General features: G+C 41.8%; 1 protein-coding gene across 1 annotated transcript in view; it reads left to right on the forward strand.

Annotated features, from left to right (window-relative positions):
- cfap54 (cilia and flagella associated 54) overlaps nt 1-23,773 on the forward strand; it is a 450,427-nt gene that overhangs the window by 64,293 nt on the left and 362,361 nt on the right. Inside the window, exons 11-15 of the mRNA XM_072562407.1 lie at nt 2,491-2,603; nt 2,690-2,813; nt 8,726-8,820; nt 16,616-16,753; nt 18,579-18,729. Of these exons, the coding sequence (XP_072418508.1) occupies nt 2,491-2,603; nt 2,690-2,813; nt 8,726-8,820; nt 16,616-16,753; nt 18,579-18,729 (621 nt within the window). The remainder of the gene's footprint in view (nt 1-2,490; nt 2,604-2,689; nt 2,814-8,725; nt 8,821-16,615; nt 16,754-18,578; nt 18,730-23,773) is intronic.

Genomic DNA, 23,773 nt, shown 5'->3' on the forward strand with positions numbered 1-23,773 from the left:
TGAAAGATGGTGACCTGCCCCCCCCCACCAGCTCATCATGCTCAGCAATGCCTTTGCTAGTGGTGGCCAGTGCTGATGTTGCACCACATCAATAGTGTGTGCTCTCATATTTTACAATTTTGGGTGTTCTGGATACTCGAGCAGGCTTTGGTAAGGTAGCAGGGGAGCTGTTGAGGACAGATACTGCTATTATCACCTCTGAGGATCAAAGAACACTAGCGAAGGAGATGCCTCAACAAGAATTACCCTGGTAGACTCCTCATGTGAAGTGGGCCTCTTCAGCAGAGACATTCATTGAGCCACATGGGACCAGTTGGACGCCAAGTAGGCATTGATTTTCCAGCAGGAAGATGACAGGCACTCCACCCACTGATGCTATTTTGACAGTGTTTCTGGCTCTTAGCCTATCCCTGGATGGTGATTTCTGCTCATAGGATTTGAGTTTTATTACTTCTGGTACAGATGGGAGGCAAAAGAGTAGATTATCAGTCAGTGTGTATTGTGTGAAAAAGGTGATTAACAATAGAAACAAGTTGCACTTCTACAGAATTTTAACCTTGTAATATACTGTACAGAGAAATTAGAAAGCAAATTTAGGACTGTGGTATATAAAGAGATTGTGAAGATGGTTGACCAAAGGTGGTTGAACTAAATAGGCTTTAAATTAAAGGTCAAATTCTGGTTCAAATTGAATGTTGTGGTTGTGAACATAGTTTAGCCTTAGAAAGTGAGGAGGAAAGGGAGTCTGTGGCTCGTATTAAGATAAGTGAAATCTCATAAAAATCAATATCAATAATAAGATGAACTTCCCTGTGCCAAGATGAGATTTAACAATTTTAAATTTTTACTGTAAGACAGAAGCAAAAGCAACATAAACTAAACATCACTTAACAGGCAACTAATACACCAAACTAAAGAAAAGGTAATCTTGTGTTAATTCATTATTGCACGTCTGAAACATCTCAATTCATTTTGGTGTGCATTGCTCTTCTGGCAGATGTGGCGAATAATGAAATTAAGCACCAGGTTACTCCCTGATTTCCAGTAGATTCAGACCAAATCTTCCATTGTCATTAGAAAATTGTTCTTTTCAGCCTGACTGTTCCAGAAAGGACTTTACACAGCAAGGGCCATCTCAGCAACTCCTTGTTCCTTAAATCTCCAAAAGTCTAATTGTGTTTGTCTTCTTCTTTTTGAATTGAAAACAAGGCATTCTACTTGGTGCTCACACAATACAAACTATCTTTGTTCTGCACAGCAAGAATTTATTTTTGTTTTTATCTCCAAAAAAGCGGCCATTTCTTTTCCTGTGTTGAGGTGTGAAAACTCACTTACCTTTTCAGTAAGTTTCAAGTTGGGTTTCTTGTCCTGGGTCAACCAGGTCACAAGGACTTCTCTCTGGTTAGAGGTTCCATATGATTACCATCTCCCTGTCTAATACATTCTCTTTCACCTTGAAAAAGACATTTCAGACTAAGTGGATAAAGTCCCACAATCTTAACACTAGAATGAAGTTAATGGTGAGGACTGAAATAAATAGGGAGAAACTGCTTGCAGTGGCAGAAGGTCCGTTAACTGAAAAGTGCATCTTTAAGACTGTGAGATAAAGTAAAAGTACATATGCAATGAGTTTTTATATTCTGAAATGCACTACTATAAAGATTAGTGGAAGCAGCTTCACTAAGAACTTTCAAAAGGAAAATGGATAAATATTTGAAGGGTATCATTTGTATGGAAATAATTGGGCATTGGGACTAAGTGGTTAGAATCATAGAATCATACAGTCCAGACAAAGTACTTTACCCATTAAGTCTATACTGCCAAAAATATTCTACTACCTACACCAGTACAACTTTCCCACACTAAGCCCATAGCCTGGAATGTTATAACACTTCAAGTGCTCATTCAAGCACTTTTTAAAGATTGTAAATTTTACTGTCTCGCCTGCCCTCCCAGGCAGTATATTCCAGGCCCCACCACCCTCTGGGTGAAAACATTTTTCCTCACGCCACCTCTCAACCTCCTGCCTTGCATTTAAATAAAGGTTGGTAGATTTCCATCCCTGAAGGACGTGAGTGAACCAGATGAGACTGTTCTTTTACAACAGCCAGCAGTGGTTATATGGTTACTTTCAGGTTAGCATTCAATTCAAGATTGTTTTCGTTGAATTCAAATAGCTCCTTCTGCACTTCATAATGCAATGATTCTTTGCAAATCCAGCATAGCTCTGTACGAATTTGAAGTATGTTCAGAAAATCTGGAAATATAGTGAAAATAACCATGATATTACTGGATAATTGTGAAAAACAAATCTGCTGGCCCATCTGTGACTCCAGTCAAAGTTTAGTCTTAAATAATTTGTGAAGTGACCTAGCAAGTCATGTAGTTGTGTCAACTTCCTAGAAACTTTCAAACACAACAAGAATGAAGAGAAATATCACATACTTATGCAATATTTCTTAACCTTTTCTTTTCATTTGATGTTTATAGGTGAGGATGGTGTAAGCGTGGAGGCTGCTGTAAGGTTTGCAAAGACGGCATTCTGCTATGAGTTCTTGGAAGTATTCGATATCATCGTTGCACCACTTCTCAGTTTCTTAAGGGTAATGCCTGTATTGATAAACACAGTGAGCTATAAACTGAATCTCCTGCTTTTCTTTCAAGATTGTACTTTTTCATTCATTTTCAGAAAAATGAAAATCTGGCCTGGAAGAGTTATGAGCTTGATTTGGATCTACTGATTGCTATGGAACCATTTGTTTCACCACGTAAACCCAAGCATGGTCTTTCTGTTGGAGCAAACTGCTCAATAGGTGAGTGATCTTAGGAGTTTATAGTGGAAGAATACCTCCACATCTTTGGACAGTAGAGATTACAAATTGGCAGGCAAGGTAAATAAGTTGAGGAAGCAAGTGTAGTTGAAGATGGAAGTGTAAAAAGGTGAAGCAATGATCATTGCACAGATGAGAGGGGAATGTGCAGCTATAGTTTGTTTGCATTTTGTAGATGAATGGCATTCTATAGTTCAAAAACGTGCTGCTGGTTCTAATAAAGTAGTGTTATTGAATAGGGTTTCAATGCTCATTAAACTTGTGGCAATCAGGTCATCATATCATTTTCAAAGTTTGGTAGAAGATTTGTAGCTCGGGTACTCGTTGTTGTGGTTCTGTTCGCCGAGCTGGGAATTTGTCTTGCAAACGTTTCGTCCCCTGTCTAGGTGACATCGTCAGTGCTTGGGAGCCTCCTGTGAAGCGCTTCTGTGATGTTTCCTCCGGCATTTATAGTGGCCTGTCTCTGCTGCTTCCGGTTGTCAGTTCGAGCTGTCCACTGTTAGTGGCCGGTATATTGGGTCCAGGTCGATGTGTTTGTTGATAGAGTCTGTGAATGAGTGCCATGCCTCTAGGAATTCCCTGGCTGTTCTCTGTTTGGCTTGCCCTATAATGGCAGTGTTGTCCCAGTCGAATTCATGTTGCTTGTCATCTGTGTGTGTGGCTACTAAGGATAGCTGGTCGTGTCGTTTCGTGGCTAGTTGGTGTTCGTGTATACGGATCGTTAACTACCTTCCTGTTTGTCCAATGTAGTGTTTTCTGCAGTCCTTGCATAGGATTTTGTACACTACATTAGTTTTGCTCATGTTGGGTCCTTTGTTCTGGTGAGTTGTTGTCTGAGCGTGGCTGTTGGTTTGTGTGCTGTTATGAGTCCAAGTGGTCGCAGTAGACTGGCTGTCAGTTCAGAAATGTTCCTGATGTATGGTAGTGTGGCTAGTCCTTTGGGTTGCGGCATGTCCTCGTTCCGTTGTCTCTCCCTTAGGCATCTGTTGATGAAATTGCGAGGGTATCCGTTTTTGGCGAATACTTTGTATAGGTGTTCCTCTTCCTCTTTTTGTAGTTCTGGTGTGCTGCAGTGTGTTGTGGCCCTTTTGAATAGTGTCCTGATGCAACTTCGTTTGTGTGTGTTGGAGTGGTTGCTTTCATAGTTCAGGACTTGGTCTGTGTGTGTGGCTTTCCTGTAAACCTTTGTGGTGAATTCTCCGTTCGGTGTTCTCTGTACCATCATGTCTAGGAATGGGAGTTGGTTGTCCTTTTCTTCCTCTCTAGTGAATCGGATTCCTGTGAGTGTGGCGTTGATGATCCGGTGTGTGTTCTCTATTTCTGTGTTTTTAATTATTACAAAGATGTCATCCATGTATCTGACCCAGAGTTTGGGTTGAAGTTGTGGTAAGACTGTTTGTTCTAACCTTTGCATTACTGCTTCTTCTATGAGTCCAGAGATCGGTGAGCCCATGGGTGTTCCGTTGATTTGTTCGTATATTTGGTTATTGAATGTGAGGCACAAGTCCAGTAGTTTAAGTATGCCGTCTTTGTTGATAGGTTCAACGTCCTGTTGTCTGTTATGTCTGTCCAGCAAGTTGGCTATTGTTTCTTTGGCTAGTGTTTTGTCGATGGAGGTGAATAGTGGAAGAATACCTCCACATCTTTGGACAGTAGAGATTTCAAATTGGCAGGCAAGGTAAATAAGTTGAGGAAGCAAGTGTAGTTGAAGATGGAAGTGTAAAAAGGTGAAGCAATGATCATTGCACAGTTGAGAGGGGAATGTGCAGCTATAATTTGTTTGCATTTTGTAGATTTGTAGAAAGCATTCTAACCCACTCATCCAATTGGTAAGGGTTTCTTGGACTACTCTCCTAAACTGTTGAAATCTTTCTGCAGCCTCCCCACCTCCTCAGAACTACCTGCCTGTCCACCTAACTTTGTATCATCGGCGAACTTCACCAGAACGCCCCCAGTCCACTCATCCAGATCATTAATATATAAAGTGTTTAGCCCCAACATTGAACCCTGCAGGACATGACTTGTCACTGGCTGCCATTCCAAAAGAGAACCTTTTATCCCAACTCTCTGCCTTCTGTTAGACAGCCAAAGCTCAATCCATGTCAATAGCTCATCTCGAACACCACGGGCCCTCACCTTACTCAGCAGCCTTCTGCACGGCACCTTATCAAAGGCCCTTTGGAAGTGTAGGTAGATAATATCCGCTGGGTTTCTCTGATCTAACCTACTTGTTACCTCTTCAAGGAATTCTAACAGGTTTGTCAGGCACGACCTCCCTTTACTAAATCCATGCTGACTTGTTGCAATCCGACCCTGGGCATCCAAGAATTTAGAAATCTCATCCTTAACGATGGATTCTATAATTTTACCTGCAACCAAGATTAGGCTAATTGGCCCGTAATTTTCCATCTTAATCCTTTCTTGAACAAGGGAGTTACAACAGCAATTTTCCAATCATCTGGGACTTTCCCTGACTCCAGTAATTTTTGAAAGATTATAAATCAATGCCTCTGCTATTTTCACAGCCACCTCCCTCAGAACTCTAGGATGTAGCCCATCGGGGCCAGGAGATTTATCAATTTTTAGACCTTCTAGCTTTTCTAGCACACTCTCTTTTGTAATGGCTACCATATTCAACTCTGCCCCTTGACTCTCCTTAATTGTTGGGATATTACTCATGTCTTCCACTGTTTAGACTGACATAAAGTATTTAAGTTCATTAAGCATTTATTTTCTTATCTCCCATCACGAGCCTTCCTGTATCAATTTGGAGTAGCCCAATTTCTACTTTTGCCTCTCATTTGTTTCTTATGTATTGAAAGAAACTTTTACTATTATTTCTAATATTGCTGGCTAGCTTATCTTCATATTTGATCCTCTTCTTCCTTGTTTCTCTCTTTGAGTCTTCCCAGTCTTCTGATTTCTCAGTACTCTTGGTCAGTTTATGGGCTCTCTCTCTTTCTATGATACATTTCCTGACTTCCTTTGTCAGCCATGGCTGTGTAATCCAAACATGCCCCCCGCCCCCGGATAATCTTTCGTTTCTCTGGGATGAACCTCTGTACTGTGTCCTCAATTACGTGCAGAAACTCCTGCCATTGGTCCTCTACTGTCTTCCCCACTAGGCTCTGTGTCCAGTCGATTTTCGTTAATTCCTTCCTCATGCCCTTGTAATTACCTTTTTATTTAACTGTAACACTGTTACATCCAATTTGCCTTCTCTTTTTTGAATTGCAGTCTGCACTCTACCATATTATGATCACTGCCTCCAAAGTGTTCCCTAATGAGCCAGATCTTTTATAAATCTGGCTCATTACATTATACTAAGTCCAGAATATCCTGCTCCCTTGTGAGCTCCATCACAAGGTGTTCCATGTAAGCATTCCATGAATTCCCTTTCTTTGGATCCACTGGTAACATTATTCACCCAGTCCATTTGCATATTCATGTCCCCCATGATCACAGTGACCTTGCCTTTCTGACATGCCCTTACTATTTCCTGGTCCATCTTGCTTCCCTGGTCCTGACCACTGCTGGAGGTTTGTATGTAACCCCCATTATTGTTTTTTTGCCTTTGTGGTTCCTGAACTCCACCCACACAGACTCCACATCATCTGACCCTGTCTTGCTCGGTGCCATACATTTAATTTAATTCTTAACTAACAAGGCAACCCTACCTCCCTGTCTTTTCGACAAGTTGTAAATCCTTGCATGTTTAACTGCCAGTCCTGAATCCCCTGCAACCAACGTGTCTGTGATGCCTACCACATCATAATCATTCACGATGATTTGTGCTGTTAATTCATCTACTTCGTTGTGAATACTACAAGCATTCAGGTAAAGCACCTTAATGCTAATTTTCTTATCCTCATGATTTCCATCACCTCTAGTAGTATGTCCTAAGTTACCCTTCCTTTTTGCTTCATTCTTAGTCTGCCTCGAACTTAAAATTGCACACATGCTAACCTGCTGCTTATCTTTCTACTTGACTCCATACTCGCTGTTGTTTTCTGTTTCCCTTTCCCTGACTCACAAGTTTAAAGTCCTCGTGACCACCCTATTTATCCTTTTCACCAGAACACTGGTTTCACATCAGTTCAGGTGGAGACCGTCCCATCGATACAGATCTCCCCAAATCCAAAACTGATGCCAATGTCCCATGAAATGGAATCCCTCTTTCCCACAGCAATCTCTTAGCCACGTGTTTATTTTCCTAATTTTCTTACCCCTGTGCTAATTAGCATGTGGCATAAGGTGATGCGTGTTTGGAATGAGCTGCCAGAGGAAGTGGTGGAGGCTGGTACAATTGCAACATTTAAAAGGTGTCTGGATGGGTATATGAATAGGAAATGTTTAGAGGGCTATGGGCCAAGTGTTGGCAAATGGGACTAGATTAGGTTGGGATATCTGGTTGGCAGTTACGAGTTGGACGAAAGGGTTTGTTTCCATGCTGTACATCTCAATAACTCTATGACAGTAAAAGCCATAGTATTGTCGTACTGGCAAACCTCCCTGCCTGGACATTGGTGCATTCTTCTGGTCATATTCCAGGAACAGAATGACTGAATGAAACTCCACCATTTATGTTCAGATCTCTCAATCCTGCCACCATCATCTCTCTGCTGTAGGGTTTATGTTGTCTGTGTCTGTGTCTGTGTCTGTGATGTTGGGGGGGTTTGAGTTCCTCCAGGAAGACATCTTGTGCTAGACTGGGAGAAAGTGAGCACTGCAGATGCTGGAGATCAGAGTTGAAGAGTGTGGTGCTGGAAAAGCACAGCTGGTCAAGTAGCATCTGAGGAGCAGGAGAGTCGACATTTTGAGGATAAGCTCTTCATCAGGAATGATGAAAGAGCTTCAATGATTCAATCCTGAAGAAGAGCTTATCCTCGAAATGCCGATTCTCCTGCTTCTCAGATGCTGCATGACTGGCTCTGCTTTTCTATCAGCACACTCTTTGATCTTGTGCTAGACATCATGTGCAAATGTTGTTGGACGCTAGTGGTCACACCTCCTTGACAGAGAGCAGATCCAGTTACAGTGGCAAGGGAACCTCAAAAACTGGGGATTTCCCTGCTGTTGCAGCCTTCATCCGTCATTGCAGCCATTGATATCATGAAAATAATTTCTGCCTGAATTACCATTGAGGATAATTTTAGGATTGTGCCTTGTCTGGTTCCTGCCCTCTCACCTTACTGTCAGAGGTGGCCCTGCCAGGAGTTCAGAAGTCCCAATGGCATCACTCTTGATCCACGGAACACTCAAATCTCTTCACTATCACAAGGTGGCAGTCCACGGCAAGGATGTCTAGGAATCAGTTATTTCAGTTGGCTGGACAGCTGGTTTGTGATGCAGAGTGATGCCAAAAGCATGGGTTCTGTTCTCACACCGACGGAGGTTACCGTCTGGGTAATCCTTTTGTAATCTCTCCAATAAATGTTCAGACCTATGGTCTGGTAGGTTTATGGCATGGATTGCCACCTTGCCGCAGTGGAGAGGCTTGCATGTTCCATTGGTCCTGAGATTGATGCTGTTAGGAGTTCTCAACCCATGCTGGTTTGGAAGCATATGGTGTTACCTCCCAACAGAACAAAATCATGAAGTTACCCCAGTGAAGGAACTTTCAGATCTCCTTCATGGTCACTGTGTATAATCTGGAGAGGGAAACAGTCTAATACTTCACTCTGGAAGGCAGGCAAGGTCATTAAGGTACTTGGTGAATAAGTTCTGTTCATTTACCCGTGTCTGTGCAGAACCTCATGTTGACAACTGAAACCACATGCATTTAACAAGTTCGTTTTTGATGCAGCTTCAATCATATAAAATTCATCTCTTTAGGAGGGTAAATGGACCATTGCCGAATTATGGTTAATATTAGATTAATCTGTTTCTTACAGGAGGAACACTTCAACCTGGTGGGGCCACCATCTCATGTGATGATCTTGTGATACTAGCGGAAGCAATGTTTGCATATACCTGTACCCCTTTAGAGGTATGTGTTAAGATTTTTACAGCAAATATTTAAAGTCAGGACTTTGTATCGAAAAGGTGCACCAATTATTCAGTTTGCTGCAATATTTGAAACTTTAAAATGCTAGTTTAGTTTAGCAACATGGAGAAAAAAAGGAATTAAAATCCATAATAAGAACAGAAGGTGATGGAAATGCTCAGCAAGTCTGGTAGCATTCTCTTAGAGAGAGACAGAGATAAGGTGGAATTTACTGGTTATATTCATGGACTTGTTCAGTGGAGCTGATGGCAGCCTTGCAGCAGCCATCTCCCAGAGCACTGTCTGGTTTTGATCCCAGTCCAGCAGTTTGCTGGCTTCAGACATGGTTTCCCAGGCCCTGCAAAGAGAATTCTTCATAGGAATCTCTCTTGCAAGACAAATGTCCTACCTGCAAGCAGAGCTGGCTGACCAGAGGCTGACCATTCTTCAGTATTGGCAGGGCTATTTTCAGTGGAGGCCACTGCTGGTACCTCAGAAGGCACAAGGCAGAAGATCATCCTTGGAATCTCTGTAACACAAGTAAGGAGGAGTAGAACTGCAGGGGTCAATGAGGGAGGGCCCAAGGAGAGGAAGACAAGAGAAGGGGTGTCAGTGTAAAGAGGCAGATCTTCCTGTGGATCTCTCCTTTTCCACTAGCTTATGACAGGCAACTTCCAGCACACAGGTTTTATAGGGCAGGAGACATAGAATCATAAGAGTTATACATACCAAAACTGCTTTCCAGCACTTGGCCCATTGCCTTGAATGTTATGATATTTCAAGTGCTTATTCAAGTACTTTTAAATGTTGAGGTTTCCTGCGTCTATTACTCTTCCAGATAGTGCATTCCGGAGTGCTACCACCTTCTGGGTGAATAAAATATTTCTTTAAACTCCCTCTAAACTTGTTGCCTTTTACCTTTTAAAATTATGGTCCCTTGTTATTGACCTTTTAACTAAGTTGAACAGCTGCTTTCTTCCCACTCTGTTTCGTAATCAGCCTTCTCTGCTCTAAAGAAAACAACCCAAGCCCATTCAGTCTCTCTTCATAGCAGAATGGTTCACCTTGTCTTGTTATTTCTTCTAAAGTTTATGGCCTTACACTTATCTGCTACTGATTTGTTAAATCAATCCATATATATCCCCTGTAACATAAGACCCACTATTAACCAAATGGCCAACTTCATGTGATCCACAAACTTAACTATTAAACCAGTCCCCACCCTCTTCGCAAACGATAAGGGACCCAGCATTGATGCTTGTGATATGCTCATGGGCACTGGCCTCCAGTCACACAAACTGCCTTCTACCATCACCCTCTGTTTCCACCACTAAGTTAACTTTGCATTCACCTTGCCAAGTTACTTGGCTCCCATCTGCCTTTATGTTCTTTATCAGTATCCAATGTAGGATCTTGTCAAAGGCTTTACTGAAGTCCATATAAACTACATCAACTGCATTACAATTGTCAAACACTTAGTCACCTCTTCCAAAACTTCCAGCAGATTTGTTAGGCATGACTTCAGTCTGAAAAAGTCAAGCTGATTATCCCTGATCAAACCTTGCCACTTCAAGAGGAGATGCATTCTATCCTTCAAAATTTCCTCCATTGGTTTGCCAACCACTGATGTGAGACTCATTAGTTTATACTACTCTTCTTGAAAAATGGAACCACGTTGTCATCCTCTGGCACCTCCTTTGGGCGGAGAGGAATTTGGTCCATCACCTATGTAATTTCATCCCTCATCTCCCAAGCAGTCTGGGATACAACTAATTCAAAACAGGGGATTTGTCAACTTTTAAGCCTGCCAACAATCTGCATATAACATAGATCATAGATCAGTATAGCACAGGAAAAGGCCCTTTGACTCATGATGTCTGTGCTGATCATGATACCATTCTAAATTAATCTAATATGTCTGCACGTGTTCTATATCCCTCTATTCCCTATCTTTTTGCCATGTCTGTTTATACGCCTCTTAAATGTTGCTTTCGTTTCTGCTTTTACCCCCTCCCCTGGCAGTGCAATCCAGGCACCTACAAACCTCGGTGTAAATAAAAAATGTCTCTCACTTTAAACCTATGCCTTTAGTATTTGGTATTTCCACCCTGGGAAAAAGACTCGGGCTATCTACCCAATTCATACCTCGCATAATTTTATATGCTTCTATCAAGTCGCCCCTCAGCATCCGAGGATCTAGTGAAAAAATCCAGCCTCTATTACTTCCTCACTCCCTATGTTAATCTGCTCAAGAATGCCACAGTTGGTCACCCTATATTCTGTACTCTCATCTTCCTCCTTCTTAGTGAATGCAGAAGTGAAGTATTCATTTAACACCCTATCACTGTTCGCCATTTCCAAGCACAGATTGCCCTTGATCTCTAATGGGCTGTATTATTTCCTGTTATCCTCTTCATCTTAATATATACTTATAGAATATCTTCAAATTCTCCATAGTTTACCCACCAGAGTTTTCTCTTGTCCCCTCTTTGGTTTCGTAATTGCTTTCCTTAGCTCCTCCCCTCACTTTCAAAACACAACTAGTCCCTCTGTTGATTTGCTCCCTTTGTATCTGCTAAAAGTCTTTCCTTTCCTTCTTATCCAGTTCTGAATACTCCTAGACTTTATTGGCTGTCTGCCAATAAAGTTTCACTTCTTTCATGTGTAAATCACAAAACAAGTCCTCCAAGGCAAGCAGAGGCTGATAACTAAGTTTGGTACCCATAGGGAGGGCCTCAACTGGGACTTTGGGTTCATGTCACATTACAGGTGACCACCATTGCACTACACACAGACACACACACAGACACACACACACACAGACACTCCTACACCACACACTCTCTCTCTCTCTCTCTCTCTCTCTCTCAGACACACACACACACATGGACACACATATACACAGACACCAACACACACCCTTAAGACACACACACTCCTGCATGCACCCCCTCACAGACTTCAGACACTACACTCAGTACACACACACACACACACATATACTTTCTCACACTCACAACCCCCAACCCAGATAGACACACACACACAGACAGACAAAGACCCACATGCACACACATATTTTGTGGGGTGAATTTGTACTTGCAGTGTTACATTGTATTTTGCTCAAAAACTGCATGCATTCATGTAAAACTCCGTTATCTCACTTTTTAGATTAGAATCAATCTAAACATCGTGGCATAGACAGAGAAACAGGGGGCTAACACCTTCAACATATTGTCTAGCTATCATCATTGTTAACAACTAACCTGAGAATGCACTTAAAAAAAAGGTTTTGTAATTTACACATGAAAGAAGTGAAACTTTCATGGTATTCAAACAGATGAAAGACTGAAAAATTGATTGTTAAATATATAGTTTCAGTTACATCACACTGGAAGTTTTTGCTATAAATTCTGTGTGTTAGGATTGAGCCCTCTACTATCACCTGATGAAGGAGCGTTGCTCCAAAAGCTGTATGCTTCCAATTAAACCTGTTTGACGATAACATGGTGTTATGTGATTTTTAACTTTGTACACCCCAGTCCAACACCGGCATCTCGAAATCATATCTTTTTAAAGCTTCATTTCAAGACCCTTCCAAGGTATTGTCCCTTCCAACTGCAGTAACTGACACCTTAACCAATATTCCAACACCACCTACTCTTTTACACTCTACCCTGTCTTGCCTGAAGATCCGATACCCTGGAGTGTTCAGTTGCCAGTCTTCCCCTTCTCTCGACCACATCTGTGATGGCAGCATTAGTACAATTTGACATGGCCTTCAGCAGATGCTTAAGTTCCAAGACTCCGCACTCAAGCTGTTTGTACTGGTGGCACTTCCCACACACTCACCCACGCAGCCAGAAGCATCTAAGAATTTTAATATCCTGTCAATAGCACAACAGATTGGCTTGAGCTCGCCAGTCACATTCCACTAAATTTAAAAAAAACCTTATATTTAAAGCAATGGGAGTCCCAAATTCAAAAGGCTAAAAAAAGCTATGGAAACAGTTAAAGACAACGTGTCTGTATTAAAAGTGTAAATTTCAGTAGAATATTTTAAAATGATTAGATTAGATTAGATTAGATTTCCGACAGTGTGGAAACAGGCCCTTCGGCCCAACTAGTCCACACCGACCCTCCGAAGAGTAACCTAACCCACCCAGACCCATTCCCCCTAACTAATGCACCTAACTCTACGGGCAATTTTAGCATGGCCAATTCACCTAACCTGCAAATCTTTGGACTGTGGGAGGAAACCGGAGCACCGGGAGGGAACCCACGCAGACACAGAGAGAATGTGCAAACTCCACACAGGCAGTAGCCCGAGGCTGGAATCAAACCCGGGTCTCTGGCACTGTGGGGCAGCAGTGCTAACCACTGAGCCACTGTGCTGCCCCATGGTAAAGAATAGCAGAAATTTCAGAAAAGAGAAATACTCACCTGCTAATTATTTATCTGTGATGTCACACTGGCATAGAAAATAGAATGTTACAGCGCAGTACGTGCCCTTCGACCCTTGATGTTGCACCGACCTGTGGAACCAATCTGAAGCCCATTGCACTATTCCATTTTTATCCATATGTTTATCCAATGACCATATAAATGCCCTTAAAGTTGGTGAATCTACTACTGTTGTAGGCAGTGCATTTCTCCCCCCCCCCCCCCCCCAACTACTCTGAGTAAAGAAACTACCTTTGACATCCGTCCTGTATATATCACCCCTCAATTTAAAGCTTTGACCCCTTGTGCTTGCCATCACCATCTGAGGAAAAAGGCTCTCACTGTCCACCCTATGTTTCACTTAACATGTTCACTTAATGTCACAAGGCTGCTGTGGCCTATCTCTCAGTTCCTTTCCCTGTAATGGAGCGAGAACCAATTCCTACAGGGCAAGGAAGGGCAAAAGCAGACGCAAACAAGCGAACAAACACCTCTTCCACATTCCCCTAACTCACCACGAACTAAACTCCGCAGCCTTGCAGTCGCTCTTCAACTGTGTTCATTTATAAAGCTGCACTTAAGAACTCCTAAAACACTTAGAATTTATACATACGTGATCTGTTTCTACAGAACTGGTTTAGTCATATTGGCTTGCTACCTATTGAGCTTACACAGTGGAGGGTATTGCCACCCTACCTAAGCCTAAAATTCAGTTGACAAAAAAGAAACTCACCACTTAAACGCTACTTTCCAAATGCTTTTAATAATGCACTACATTGGAGTAAAACACAAAATTTAAATTCAGAAGTCCAAAATTTACATTGTACCTCACCACTGACCAAATCCCACAGACTTGCACTTGATCTTCAGTTGCACTCATTTGCTCAACTTGTTGGACCTATTTATGAAGCACTGAGGCAGGGGCTGTGGATCTTCAGAAAGATTGTTGCATACCTGTGAAAACAGGATTTTCAGACTACTGAACTGGGAGGACATGTGGAGGCCATGTCTCAGCCATGGACCTTTGTGCCATTGGATCCTGTCGGTGTTGACTACATTGGACATTAGGGAAATCATCTGGTCTATGACAACCAAAGCCTTTCCTGGCAAGGCAGAAAAAAAAAGCATGATCAACCCCAACCAACTGTGTCCATTTGATTCACAAACGTCTCTACTGCAGATCCTTTCTGGCAGTCACTTGATCTTACACCAAAACTGTAGAACCTGCTACCGAAGACTTTTGGCTGAGTCTGGCTGCAGTTTCGCAAAAGGTGACCACATTCTCAAGGTAGTTGCCATTTGCACTCTCACTGTGGGCTCTATGCAGAATCCTTCTGCCTCAATAATAGTGATGAAACTTCTTGATTTATTCTCATTTGATTTGATTTATTGTTGTCATGTCTACCTAAGTATGGTAAAAAGTTTTGTTTTTGCATGCAGTACAGGCAAGTCATGACATACAAGGATATATAGCTCATAGGGTAATTGAATAGAGTGAGGCATACAAAGTTATGGCTGCACAGGATGTGTACAAAAGGAAGATCAACATTTAGATTTGAAATTTCAGAAGTCCATTCAGCAGCCGAATGGTCAGGCTTTGGTAAAGGTAAGGATATTTCATGAGGCATTGGGAAAAGTGGGCATACTCTCAATCTGCAAATCTTCCACAGTTCTCCAATAAGAAATACAAGCAGGGAATGCTTCAGGAGGTTGCCAAACAATAAGTTGTAAAACCCATTCTAGTGAATGTTGATCCAAGTTTTCCACATTAACCTTTCAGAAGTGAAAGGATTGTCACGGAGTAGAAGGTCCAATTAGAGATTCATTGATGAAGGCAGACAGCATGCCTGGGATACAAAATGTATACTTTGCATTGGATTTATCAAGACAGAAGATTTTGCCAGAGCTATGATAAACCTAGAATTTGTTGGGCTACCGGAAGAGATAAATAAAAGGCAAAGGGGAGGTATTGGAGACTGAGTACTTAAATTACATAAATCATTTGCTCCAAATGAGATGTTGCTAGGTTACTGGGGAAAGTAGTAGTAGAAATTGTGGAGAGACCACAGTCTTCCAATTCTTCTTAGATATGTGTGTGGTGCCAAAAAACAATGTGATTAATATTTTTGCATCCTCCTTCAAAAAGAGAAAGATAAACCCGTTAATTACTGACTTGTCAGTATGACATAATTGGTTGTAAAACCTTTGCAAAACCTCCATAAGAAAATCAACATCCACTTGGACAAATGCAGATAAATGAAGAGCAAGCAGAAATTTTTATCAGGCAAATGCATGCTTGATTTGCTTGCTTGTGTTGTTTTATGAAGAAGATGAATATGGGGAATGCAATTTATGTTATGTATATGAACTTTGATGAGGCCCTTGATAAATCAACATAGAGGAAAATGCTGATACTGATGGCTCTCAAGGGAAATGGAGGAGTCTGGCTTGGCAGAGGATTTTGTATTTCCTGTTGTGCTGCAGATTTGGTAGAAGTACAATTGTAACTGATATTGAGGCTGCACCTTTGTGTGAGCAGATCATCTCATCAAATCTTCTTTTCTCCCTGTGAGGTTGTAGCAGTACTCACTGCTAAATCCAGGAACTCTCACTCTAGAGTACTTCTAGAAACTTTGCAATTGTAGTTCCCTTTTCCTTTAATTGGTGTTTGACTTTTTGAGTAGTACTGTACAAGTGCGTAACCCCTTTTGCAATTAAATGTTTTGTTGAGTGATTTGCAAATTTTTTGAATGGATCTGTTTGATCCATCTTTGCTATTGGTATTGTGTCAACTGATAGGGCTACATTAGACCATCCAGCCCGCTGACAATTTGAAAACCTCTGTCGACTGTCCTTTCAAACCTTCTTGCTAGGAAAACCTTTACAGCCTCATAGACTCTCTGCAGTGTGGAAACAGGCCATTTGGTTCAAGTCCACACCGAGTCCGAACAGTAATCCACCCAGACCCCTTCCCTTACCCTATTACTCTACATTTACTCCTAACTAATGCACCTAACCTACACATCCCTGAACACTTTGGGCAATTAGCATAGCCAATCCATCGAACCTGCACATCTTTGGACTATAGGAGGAAACTGGAACACCCAGAGGAAACCCACACAGACACCGGGAGAATATGCAAACTCCAAGCAGACAGTTGTCCGAGATTGGAATTGAACCTGGGTTCCTGGTACTGTGAGGCAGCAGTGCTAACCACTGAGCCACCTGTGCTACTTCAAAATATCCTCATAACTGAAATTTCCTTTCCTAGGACTATTCTTGTAAATCGTTTCTGCACTCTCTTTAATACATCTGTTTTGTCAATGCAATTGAAAATTTTTATTTCCATTTCTAGGGCAGCAGTGCAGATATCGACATGGTTGTGGATGCTGTTCTTTTTCTGTGGCAGAAGTGCAAGACAGTTCTGCAGAAAGGCAACTTTGGGGTTACTGGTTCCACAAAAGTTTTAAAGAAGCTTGATAACCTTGGAAAGGTACGAGCAATTATTAACCTCCAGATTTAATATATGAGGCATGACAAATGCAAAACGCTGTGCTTGCAGGAAATCTGTAATAAAAATAGAAATGCTGGAAGTACTCTGTAGTTGAGATGAGAATGTTAGAGAAACAATTTACATTTCTTCAGAAATGCAATCTGTTTGAGATTAACTATTTATCTCTAAGTACAGAGGTGTGATAATGTGGAGATGGCAGGGTGTAGTGACTGGAGGTAGGATTTGTGAATTGGAGTGGATGAGATGAGTGTTAGGTCGTGGTGGTGGATAGGGCAGAGATGATCTAATGACGTAAGGAATAATGGTGCAAGGTGTATGATGATTGTGCAAGTCAAGAACTAAAGGCATGAAAGAAGGATTTGACCCAATTTGCGGCAAAATATCAAAGAAGGAGGGAGGCATGAGAAGTTTGGCAAAGAGAAGACTCACGTAGTGCTGGAACAAGAGGAGTGTGTATGAATAGTGGAGCTCCATACCCAGCACCTCCTGTTAAATGTTTCTATTTCAAGAAAGTATTTGAAACCATATATTTTTCTCTCCATAAATGCTGCCTGATCTGCTGAGTTTCTTCAAGTTATATTTTTATATTTGTAATCAGTGTTCCCAATAATTTCTTCTTCTTTGTGGTCCTCCAAGGTCCATTTGTGAAAGGATCCTCTGGAACTGGCACTCTGTTCATTCTGATCTTTGGAGCAGCCATACAAATTATATTACCTGTGTTCATCTAAATTGTTTATTGTTGATGTCAGTAAGAAACGCAATAACAACTATGCAAATACCTCCAAATGTATCACATCATCTAACAGCACTATCTGGATGGAAAATACCTTTGCATTAAAGTCTGACTCAGTACATCAATGTGCTTAGCTTTGAGGGGAGAAGTTGCATTGGTTTATTTATCTGCATGTCATGTAATTCTGAGTACATTCAGAAAGAGCGGGATGAATTAGAGAGGTGAGTTCAGAGTTAGGGGTGAAATGGGGTTGGTGAGTGATTGTGAGGAAGGTTCGGGAAGAGATCCTACTACTTTTCCAACTCCAGGAAAGCTTGCAGGTAATGAACAGTTTGGTTTGTTCCTCCACTCTGAGATCAAGACAAAGGAAACTCCGTGACAGGGTCAAAAACAGGATAGATTGGATGAAAGAAAAGATAGTCTTCCAGAGCTCAAGGGAATGGAGGTAATGCAAGAAAAGGTAAAAGAAGTATGTGATGAAAACAGATTTTCTATCTGTGAAAGTGGAAGTCAGATAAACATGCAAAGATCAAAAAACAAAATAGGGTTCAGAATATACAGTCTGAAATTGTTGAATCTATGCTTGGCAATATGATAGACAATAATGCACCTAATTAAAGATGAGATGCTGTTTCTCAAGTTGGTGTTGAACTTCACTACAACACTATAGCATTCTGAGTGAAAGTGAGGTGGAGAATTAAAATGACAGGACACAGGAAGGTCAGGGTCATGCTTGTGGGCTGAATGAAGATGTTTCACCCAGTTTGCATTTGGTCTCCCCAGGAGATGGAAGGTCATTGACCTTTGTTTGTTACTGTTTCTGTAGATGATGTCTGGCCTGCTGGATATTTTCAGCATTTTCTGTTTTTATTTCAGATTTCTAGCATCTTCAATATTCTGCTTTTCAGTTTGTGAATGCGCATTTTCTCTCCAGCTCTTTCTATTCATTATTTTACTGAGGATATCTGAAATAATATTTTTCAACCTTTTGGATAGGAGTAATTTCCTTTCTTTGGTTTTCTGCACTTGTTCACATGGTTAACGTCAAAGTGTTTACTTGGTTTCTTTCAGTGGTTGCATATCCTGTCCATACTTCAGGAAGTGACTATTTGGTGCAACTTAGGAGACATTGACCCTGTGCTGATGGTCGATATTACACTGTACTCAGCAGGGTTGCTTGAAATCCTGGCTGACTCCAGTGTGAAATCCAAGAGAAAGCCAGGTATGATCTTTAATTGAAAGAACTGAGGACGCTATAATTCATAAACAATAATAGAAATTGCTGGAAAAGCTCAGCAGGTCTGGCTGCATCTGTGGAGAGAAATCAGAGTTAACGTTTTGGATCAAGTGGCCCAAGGGAGGATCCTGGGTATTCTGAGGAAGAGTCACGTGACCTGAAACATTCGTTCCGATTTTCTCTCCACAATTGCTGCCAGACCTGCTGAGCTTCTCCAGAACTTTCTATTTTTGTTCATCATCTCTAATCATTGGTCTCAAATAGATGATGAAAAATTAGCTATTTTATTGTTGACAATGTGTGTTTATATATAGTCGCAAATTTTATGGCCATACATATTATAACTGTCAAAACAAAAGAGGAAGAATAAATACTTACATTTATATAGAGCCTTTCACAATCAGGAGGTCACAAAACATTTTATAGCCAATCATTTTGAAGCATAATTTATATTATAGAAGCAGCCATAGTCACTTTGTATATAGCTGTGTCCCACAGAGAACAAAATAATAACCACTGTGGGGTGGCACAGTGGCTCAGTGGTTAGCAGTGCTGTCTCGCAATGTTGTCTCACAGTGCCAGGGATCCAAGTTCGCTCCCCACCTTGGACAACTGTGTGGTGTTTGCACATTCTCCCCGTGTCTGCGTGGGTTTCCTTCCACAATCCAAAGTTTTGCAGGTTAGGTGAATTGGCCATGCTAAGTTGTCCATAGTGTTGAGGGATGTATAGGTTAGGTGTATTAGTCAGGAGTAAATGTAGTGTCGTCGGGGAATGGGTCTGGGTGGGTTACTCTTCGGAGGGTCGGTGTGGACTTGTTGGGCCAAAAGGCCTGTTTCCACACTGTAGGGATTCTATGAACCAGATAATTTACTTTAATGCTGCTAGCAATGGAAGAAATATTGACCAGGATACTTGGGAGAACTCTTCTGCACTTTTTAATTAAAAGTACATAGTTTATGTTTTTTTTGGTATAATGGGCTGGATTTTGTGGTCAGCAGGACAGAAATATAATTTCCATTCACTTTTCTGACAGCTATACAAAGATACATAACCAAACAGCATTAATCCAAACTGAGACATACAGGCTGCTAGTTCCCAATGTGGGCTGGGTGGAAAGCCTGCCTGGATTACTTCGGTCAAAGTTCATACTCCTCTCATTCTGTATGCCCGATCTATGTCAACTGATGTCAACCTATTTCCCCGCACCCAGCCCTATGATGCTTCATTATGTTTTGTAAACCAATGCCCCTGCATTCACTCCCATAATTCCTTATGCTCCTGCACCCAATCAATGGCCTATAAACCCTGTGCCACTGTATTGCCATTGATAATGGCTCCAGTGCCTCATCATCTCCCCCTATAATCACAATGGCCCTTTTACAGCTCTGTTCAACTTCATGTCAGCTTATAGCCCTTACCCACTACCTCTAGCACTTTGCTTTCCATGCCAACTCATGTAATATCCAGAATGGACGTTACTGAGGAATCACCATGACATAACAATATTGTTATCAGTCTATTGTTAATGTCACTATTGAAAAAACACACTCTCATTGAAACAAAGCAAACATCTGACGAACTTAAATTGCTTTACAAATCCCTATGAAAATAAGCATTTCACTTAAGTGTTCAGTGACTTATGTGAATAAACATTTCACTTTTGTGTTTAATACCTTATTTAAATAAATCTGAGTGAAGTACTTTATACTTAAATAATATTTCCATTCTGCATGTAGGTGGAGCTGTCCAGCAATAGGCACGTTATTGTGAAAAGAATATCTTGGGAACTCAGTCATGTGGCACAAATGCTATGATGGTTTTATAGAACCAGGCACTCTGAAATACCTCACACTTTTTAAACTCCACTTTTGTATTGAACAGTTTATTGACAACTCTGCAACTTTCAATAATTTGATACACTTTTTTTTATGCCTTTCAACCATGACACCAAGGATGAAAATCTCTTTGAACAAGCTTTTCTCTTTCCTCTTAATGTCTTCTTTGGCTCAATATCTGTTTTTGTTGTGCATCTTTAAATTGTCTTTTGACATGCTTCTACTTCAAAGACACTGTATCAATGCCAGTGAAGATTTGCTTCTTCCACCTGACCATCATTTCAATGGTTTTGGTGACTCATTATGTTGAGTATTCAAACATAGGATTGGTTATAAGTTTTTAAAAAGAAGTGATTAGAGTTATGCATGATACATCAATAGATATCATAGGTGGCATCTTGTGGAGGTGACAGGCTCATAGAATCATGGAATCATAACACTACAGAAAAGGCTCTTTGACACATCAAATCTCGACTGCCAAAGCTACACTCATCCCACCTTCTACCACCAGGTCACTAACCTTGAATATTAGGACATTTCAAATGCTCATCAAAGTATATAGCGTCATAGAGATGTAGAGCATGGAAACACCCTTCGGTCCAACTCATCCATGCCGACCAAATATCCCAACCCAAACTCGACCCACCTGCCAGAACCGGCCCATATTCCTCCAAACCCTTCCAATCATATACCCGTCCAGATGCCTTTTAAATGTTGCAATTGTATCACTTCTTCTGGCAGCTCATTCCATACATGTACCACCCGCTGCCTGCAAAAGTTGCCCCTTGGGTCTCTTTTCTATCTTTCCCCTCTCATCCTAAACCTATGCCCTCTCGTTCTGGACTACCGCACCCCAGGGAAAATACTTTGTTTATCCTATCCATGCCCCTCATAATTTTATAAACCTCTGTAAGGTCACCCCTCAGCCTCTGACGCACCAGGGAAAACAGCCCAAGCTTATTCAACCTCTTCCCTATTAGCTCAAATCCTTCAACCCTGGCAAATCTTTTCTGATTAGATTAGATTAGATTCCCTACATTATGGAAACAGGCCCTTCAGCCCAACAAGTCCACACCGACCCTCCGAAGAGCAACCCACCCAGACTCAGTCCCATACATTTACCCCTGACTAAGACACCTAACACTATGGGTAATTTAGCATGGTTAATTCACCTGACCAGCACATCTTTGGACTGTGGGAGGAAACCCACGCAGACAATGGGAGAATGTGCAAACTCCACACAGACAGTTGCCTGAGGCAGGAATCGAACCCATGCCCCTGGCACTTTGAGGAAGCAGTGCTAACCACTGAGCCACTGTGCTGCCCCTAAATCCTTTCTAAACCCTCTCAAATTTCACCTTAAAGGTTGTGAGGTTACCTGGCTCAGCTACCCTCCCAGTAGTGCATTTCACCATCCTCTGAGTGAAAAGTTATTTCTGCAAATCCCCCCTCGATCTCCTGCCTTTCACCTTAAAATTTTATGTCTTGTGATTGACCCTTTGACTTAAGGAACACTTGCTTTCTATTCACCCTGTCCATGCACCCTCTTAATCCATTTAGGTATCATTAGGAACCCCCTCAAGCTTCTCTATTGCAATGAAAACCCTGTCCTCATAGCTAAACAGCTCCATCCCAGGCAACATCCTGGTGAATCTCCCCTGTATCCTCACCAGTGTAATCCTATCCTTCCTATAGTACAGGGACCAGAAGTGCGCATACAACTCCCATTGTGGCCTGTAGAGGTGCTCTCTCATTTAAAAGAGATGATTGGTGGTAGTTTAACCAGAGGGTCATCATGCCTCAGGCAAGGGATGAGGTTGAGAAGGTGATACCTTCGTAATGACTTCAGCCAGTAAGGCAGGCTCTTTAGCCAGTGGTGAGACCCTGGTGTCACCTCTTTTTTTCAAGAGGGCCCACTGCATCTCATGCTACTCAGGCACTTAACAAGCCAACAGCAGGCCATTGCCCTGTAATCAGAGATCGAAGGCACTGAAACCCTAACCATTGGCAGCTACCAGCCAATCAAAGGTCACCATCATCTCTTTGATTGATTTTATTTTTGTCAAATGAACCAAGATACAGTGAAAAGTATTGTTCTGTGTGCTAAACAAGCAGATTGTACATTCAAAATCCGTCAGGGTAGCAGATCCGAGTGCAAAATACAGTGTTTCAGCTGCTGAGGGAGAGATCAGAATTCACATTTGAGAGCCATAGTCATGCAGCACAGAAACAGACCCTTCGGTCCAACCAGTCCATACTGAACATAATCCTAAACTAACCTGTTCAAAAGTGTGATAACAGCGGATCTTGAATCTGTTCATATGTTTATTCAAACTTTTATATCTTCTGCCTGACAGAAGAGGTTGGAAGAGAGTATAACTGGGGTGGGAGGGTTCTTGAATTATGTTGGTTGCTTTCCCGAGGCAATGGGAAGTATAGATGGAGTCAACAGATGGAAGGCTGGTTTGCATGATGGACTGGACTGTGTTCACAACTCTCTGTGGATTCTTGTGGACTTAAGAAGGGTAGTTGCCATACCATGCTCTGATGTATCCAGATAAGATGCTTTCTGTGGTATACTTATAAAAATTGATAAGAGTCCGTGTGGACATGCCAAAGTTCCTTAACCTTCTGACGAACTAGAGACGTGCTTTCTTGACCATCGCATTGACATGGGTGGACCAGGACAGGTTATTGATGATCATCATTCCGAGGAACCTGTGCCCAGGAGCACAACTGGGGACATGGTGGCTGCTGCTGGTATGACACCCACCTTGAGGAGGAATGACTGGAAAGGGAATGGATGTATGGAATGAGACAGGTAGGGATCAGGAGGTCAACCGTAATGGCAGTGGGATGAGATTCACTGCCCTTCCCTCTTCCTATGCCAGATATCTTGGGCAGGATGGAGTCTTTAAGTGGCTCATCATCCATCTAAGAGCCTTAGCTGATGCTGGGCTAAAAGGTGTTCTACTTCCTTCCATGGCCTTAAGGTGAAGTTTGGAGGGTGGCAGGATCCCCTCCTCCCAACCTTTCGCCTGATTAAATGACCCCCACTGTCATCAGACTTGCCCTGCTGAAGAGTACGAGATTCCTCCCTGTATATACATTTCCTGGATTTTTCTTTCTAAAATGTAAGTGAATAGGCTTCGGACATGGTTCCCGCCAAATTAATCCTTGTCTTGAGTTTGCT

This window comes from Chiloscyllium punctatum, chromosome 44, assembly GCF_047496795.1.
Source record: "Chiloscyllium punctatum isolate Juve2018m chromosome 44, sChiPun1.3, whole genome shotgun sequence".
NCBI lineage: Eukaryota > Metazoa > Chordata > Chondrichthyes > Orectolobiformes > Hemiscylliidae > Chiloscyllium > Chiloscyllium punctatum.